The 6,000-nt window shown below is 41.6% G+C and overlaps 1 protein-coding gene across 7 annotated transcripts in view; it reads left to right on the top strand.

Annotated features, from left to right (window-relative positions):
* Positions 1-347: 347 nt before the first annotated feature.
* Positions 348-6,000, top strand: part of PBX1 (PBX homeobox 1) — a 308,294-nt gene continuing 302,641 nt past the window's right edge. Inside the window, exons 1-3 of one of the 7 annotated variants that reach the window (XM_001493240.6) lie at positions 439-886; positions 1,081-1,371; positions 4,572-4,645. In XM_001493240.6, the coding sequence (XP_001493290.1) occupies positions 1,181-1,371; positions 4,572-4,645 (265 nt within the window). In that variant the 5' untranslated portion in view covers positions 439-886; positions 1,081-1,180. Of the gene's footprint in view, positions 1,372-4,571; positions 4,646-6,000 lie in introns of all 7 variants that reach the window. The other 6 variants (XM_070267901.1, XM_070267899.1, XM_014739639.3 and 3 more) reach the window with 6 other exon arrangements.

Genomic DNA, 6,000 nt, shown 5'->3' with positions numbered 1-6,000 from the left:
AAATGGCAATGTTACAGCAAAAGGAAAACAAGGGTGGGGGAGAGACCCACACCGTCTGTCTTCTTTCGTGTTAATTCCATACGTTTGCGTATAAGTGGAGCCACGTTGTCCTCAAGGACGGAGCCTAAGTGAGGCAGGAAGAAAAGTGGGAACTGACTAATTGAGCTGGAACTACGGTACCATTGCTCCTTTAAGGACTGGAGACTGGGTATTAGCTCGGCCTCCTTCCCAGCCCACCTCTGAACTCTGATTGACAGGGCGCCGGGCGAGGAGGAGCTGAAGGAGGCCGAGGAGGAGGTGCAGGGAGGAAAGTAGGGGGAGGAGGGGCCGTCTTTTCTCTGATGGCCAATCAGGGGAGTGGGGCGGGGCTCCAGGAGCCCTCCTCCCTCCTTCTCTCCCCCGCCTCCTGGCTTCCCCGCCCCCTCCTCCCTTTCCTCTGCCTCCTCCCCTCTCCTCCTTCTCGTCCTCCTCCTCCTTCTCCTCCTCCTCCTCTCAGGCTGTGGTTTTTCTGTATATGTTTCTGGAGTCCTGAGCCTGAGCTAAACAAAAGCAGGAGGCTGACGGGGCTGCTGGAGTTTGCAGAGACACGGAGGAGGAGAGAGCCTGTGCTCTGCCTGCCGCCGCGGCTGGGGGAGATCTGGCTTTTGCAACAGCCCACCCCCTTTGAGATCACTCTGGCCCGGAGTGGGGGTGGGGGGCAGCGGGGGGTGGGGGGGAAAGTTTGCATTGCAATCCCCCTGCCTTCCTCTCCTTTCTCCCGATCAATGCATATTTGCAAAAGGATTAAGCCACAGATTTAAGCGCCGGGAGCCCATTTCTGCCTTGCAAAGGAGACGGGACTGAAAAACCAAAAGCCAGCTCTGATTTCTTTTCGTCAAGTGGGAAGGTGGTTTATTTTTCTTGCTTTTTGGAGTCAACACCCTTCTCCACCAGCCCTTATCCCCACCCTCACCCCGCAACCCCTTCACGCCCCCCTCCCCCTCCCCACTCCCCATCCTCCCACCATCCTCTGAAGAGGCAAAGGGATTTTTTTTTCTTTTGGTCTTCTTTTTTCCCCCCTTCCCTGTTTATCCTGAAAAGGATTTGAAGACAGCTTGAAGGATAAAAAGCCTTGGTGCTTCCCAGGAGCCGAGCCGAGGAGCAGAAGAGGAAGAGCCGGGGGCTGCCGTTGCCTTTGGAGATGGACGAGCAGCCCAGGCTGATGCATTCCCATGCTGGGGTCGGGATGGCCGGACACCCCGGCCTGTCCCAGCACTTGCAGGATGGGGCCGCAGGGACCGAGGGGGAGGGCGGGAGGAAGCAGGACATTGGAGACATTTTACAGCAAATTATGACCATCACAGACCAGAGTTTGGATGAGGCGCAGGCCAGGTGAGATGGAAGCTTTTCTTTTCCTTTCTTGGGGTTTTTTTGTTTTTCTCCCTCTCGCTGGGGGAAACAATGGGAACCGAATCACCACAGCGCTTTCTTTTTAAAGGTTATTTCTTTTCCCATTTTGACGACCAACTATATGGCGGAGGAGTAAAATTTGAAGGAGCGTTGTTATCGAAAGTGTAATCGCCCATGCCATGATGTGGCTGTGTGTGTATATGTATATATTGTGTGTGTGTGAGTGAATATAGAGGTAGTCATATATATCCACACGAACACTCAGGCACGACGAAAATCCTGCCAACTGATCCAAAAGCGGCCCTCGGCACTTTTTTTTACTGCTTTAAAAAAGTATCAGAGAGAGCAGAATTGTCAAGTTTTGAACAGCATTCCCTGCCTTCTTGTTGAGGGACTCCGTAACCTTACAAAATAAAATGTCCCAAGAACACTTTATTTGCAATTTTAATTGACTCCCTACCTAATTCAGAGACTTGATTTTCTTTCCTGACATATCCCTCCAAAATTAATTTTTATCTTTTCCCCTTTCTCCCCCTACTTAAAAAAAAAAAAAAAGAGAAAAGGGCAATTCTTTGTCAGTAGTTGTCAGCTATTCAGGAAATATTTTGCATTCATTTAATTCTGTTTTCAAAAAAAGCTGATGGAAAGACAAGAGAATTTTGCTTTTAGACATATTTGTCAGTTTTAAGAGACTCAGATATGTAGTTTAACTTTATTGTCTGTTAATTTGGGTCTGTTTACTAACCTTCCGTGGCACAGAATGTCTGGTCCTTTAAAAAGGGGTGGGGGGTAAAAATCAAGCATGCTCTTTTTCCCATGCTTCTTCCAGGACCACTTAGAAGGCAACTAAATAGAAATGAAGGGATGTGTGCATTTTATATGTTTCAACCCTATAGGACATGATGATCTTCACTAAGGAAACATAATAAAGAAGCTGTGTGGCTTCTCAACTTAATCCACTGCCAGGTATATAGTTCTTTACTCTAGAATTTTACCGTCAATTGTCTTTCAAAATAAAACATAAACTAAATGGCAACCCACTAACAGCTTGCCCAAGGCCCATCTCGAAAGGAAGAATTTTAAAAATCTAATGATCACATATGTCTATACAATTACCCAGCTTTGTGAAATCTCAGAAGTAGTTGGTTTTTTAAACATAGATACACAATTCTTTTACCTCAAATGACTTAGTTGTATGGAAAACACATCATTATATATATATTTTTGTCTAAGGGAAATAGGAATTTGAGGTGAGAAAATAAGCAGTTAAAAGCATGAATGTTATGAATTACACTCTTATTTTAGCTGCAAGCACATGCAACATGTAAACTCAAAAGTGTTGAGGTTTATGGGGGCTTGAAAACTTGGAATGCTCAAAGACTGGAACTATTCTAAATTTTTTAAAATAGAGGAAAGTTGGCAAAAATTAATTGGTGTTCTTTTTGAATTTTATTATCCGAAGAAAAGCTAATAGGTATGGGAAGTGGGAGATTTCCCACTGTTAATCTGAGTTTGAATTGGAACAAATTTCTCCATTACATTGTTCCAGAAAAATAAACGCAGGCATAGCAATTAACTGGTTTAATAACAAGTTTGTGAAGTGGAAGGGGCCGGGAAGATTGGAGACGCACCACTTTCCTGATGTTTAGTGCCGCTCCTTCTTGGTAAAACTGAGGACAACCGTGGCTTGGTGGGTCCCCCTTTTAATGGCCTAGAGATCAGATACAATTCTGGGATAGGGAAATTTTCTGTTCTCTCCCTGTACCATCATTGATGTGCTGTGGAAATGCGGTATTTCTGAAAAAAACCGTGTAGAGTTTGCATTTATTTTTATTTGTATTTTTTTGCACTTGGGCCTGTATCTAAGAAGACAATTATTGAAAACTGTTTTAAAAGGCCCCCAAAGAAGGCTTTGATACGTTGAAGTCTTTTCCACCTTATTCTCACCCCGCAGGAGAACTAAATCACCACTAAGCTTTCTTTTTGGTTAAACAATGTAACTCTACTTAGCAAATACTGCATCTTTTTCCTTTTCTTAGTCACACCTTCATAATGTACATTTATTATTTACAAAGTAAACCATTAGTATTTTAGACAGGATGTATGTGTTTATTTTGATACTCTTGGATTTTGAGCTTATTACTCCTCTGCTGTACAGTATATAAAGCATGCTTCTCGTTTCTGTTTTTCATGAGGATGTGTGTCCATTTTTTAACTTTCAAAGGGATTAAGAAAGAATTGCCTGTGCCAGAGGTCTCCATTTATCTTTACACATTAATTTTAGTTGGTAAACAGAATTCCCTTAACTAATAGCTGATATGATCAGTATTTTGTTTCCAAAACAGTATCCTCCTGCTAAGTGCTTCCATAGTAAAATAAAGGGAAAGGTATTGTTTTGTTTCTCAAGTGCATTCTGAATTCAGACACACACTACAGCCACGTAAATCACTAATCCAAAAGGCAGGATTGTATTTATTTTTTCCCCAATGGGTACAAGGTCCTAATTGTAAATAATTGAATTTCAACACCTGCAAATAAGCGGTGTGTGCACGAGAGGCATAATGTGAACACAGAGAAATGAATTTATTCCCCATATGGGTATGTTTGCCCCCTGGCAATGCATTTCCATACTCTTTAACTTGGGACTGAAATTTTATAAATTGACAGTTCTACTCAGAAGACCTTTCAAGCATCTTGTGTTTATGAGAATACAGGGGCATCTGCGGAATGAATTCGAACACATGGATGAATTAAATTTGAAAACACACACACAGACCAAGAGGCAGACAGCTCCTAGGCTGTGTTGGTTGCATAGTTTATACAAAACTGTTAACCCGTGCGTTTGGCTTTGCTTTATTTATTGCCCCGGATAGGATTATTGGTTTAAGAATTTCACTTTGATTAAACTACTTAAAAAAAAAAAAACCTCTGCCTAAACAGGCATAATTTAGGTTAGTTCTGTTCTGTAGTTGAGTCCCTACTCTCTCCCTGCTAATTAACATTATTTCTTTTTCTATGGTGGGACTCCATATATTAAGTCATAAAACAGTTGAAGCATGCCACAGAGTTATGCTTGATATATAATTTTGGCTAAATGTTCACATTTTGTTCCCCTGTGCATTATCAGCAGTTTGATCTTGAAAGTCCACCTAAGCTATTATGTTGTTATTTCTTTCTTGCAGAAAACATGCTTTAAACTGCCACAGAATGAAGCCTGCCTTGTTCAATGTCTTGTGTGAAATCAAAGAAAAAACAGGTAGGAATGAGATTCCAACATTTGGGCATTTTCTTTGGCCCATTGACTCACTGAACCCATTATTTAAATATTAAAATTTCAGAATAGAAGTCCTCTCAAGATTGATCTCATATTCCAATAGGAAGTCCGAGTGGCCCTGCTTCCTGTAAAAGAAAGCACCAAGTTTTCTTGACAGCTATTGTCAAGCATTACTGGTTTATTCTCTTTAACTCTCTTCCTGGCCTCTTTGAAACTGGGGCTAAAATATAGGTTCTGAAAGGAGATTTGTAGAATAATGTGCCTTTGGGGGAAAAAATATGAAAGTAAAAGTCCATTTCCTGAAGGAGTATATTTTGGCCCATATTTAAAAGCCTATTTTTTGGGAGTTTGGGCATGAGGGCTAAACTGTTTAAAGTTTCTTTTTCTTTTTTTCTTGTAATCACGCGAAGCAGCAGGCTAGGGGTTCTCAGCAGAGTGCTGTCAAATACCTTTGTGAATGCGCCATACAACATCAGGTTATTGGTGTTCGAGTGCCCTGTGATTTTATACCAGGGAGAATCGTTGGATTTAAGAGAATATCATGCCATGAGATCACTCATTCTGTTGTTTTTCTACTTTCTAGACCTCATATCATGGACTAACACACTTATAACACATCCCAGGAGGGCATTTAAATTTTAAAGCAACAATTAAAAAATAGCAGTCATCAATCAGAGGTATTCTTAAACAACAGATGCTCCGGGAAGGACAGTTAGCAACATCCTCTTGTTTGTTTATTTTAATCCTTAATTTTCCAAAGTGGGTGAATCTCTCCCTTGTAAAAAGAAAGAGTTGAGAAGGCAATCTGAAACCAGGGCATAAAGCTGAGGAACGAGGGGTGGTTATATAATGCGGGAGCTTCTGCTGGCCTCTGACTTGCTCGCTCGCTTGAGAGCAGTGTGAAGTACCTGCCATCCTATTTATTTATTTATTTTTTACAACAAGGAGTGTAACAGTCAATAATTCATATCTAAACCATATAAGCAAGGGCATGACATGAATGAAAGTGACAATAAATATGATTGCATGCCCGGTTGATATACATTGATAGTTACACATAAAAAAAGGGGGTGGGGGGAAGAGGGCACACAGAGTGATTTTCTTTTTGCCAGCTCTCTGGGTTTCTTTTTAAAAAAATAAATAGTTTCAAGATGTGGCTGTTGATGGAAGATGTAATTATTTGGGTTTTGAAATGTATGGAAAATTAGTACGCGGCTCCTTTGTTGGATGTTATTTGTGTTGTGCATAACATCCTAGACAAAGCACCTGACCAGGGATGTTGAGACCCTAAGCCTTCCAGGTTGCCTTGCCAAAGCCTAACCTTATTGCAAAGCTGT

This window comes from Equus caballus, chromosome 5 (genome assembly GCF_041296265.1).
Source record: "Equus caballus isolate H_3958 breed thoroughbred chromosome 5, TB-T2T, whole genome shotgun sequence".
Taxonomy (NCBI): Eukaryota; Metazoa; Chordata; class Mammalia; order Perissodactyla; family Equidae; genus Equus; species Equus caballus.
The sequence above is the reverse complement of the archived record's forward strand: the minus strand, read 5'-3'. Positions and strand labels throughout refer to the sequence as shown.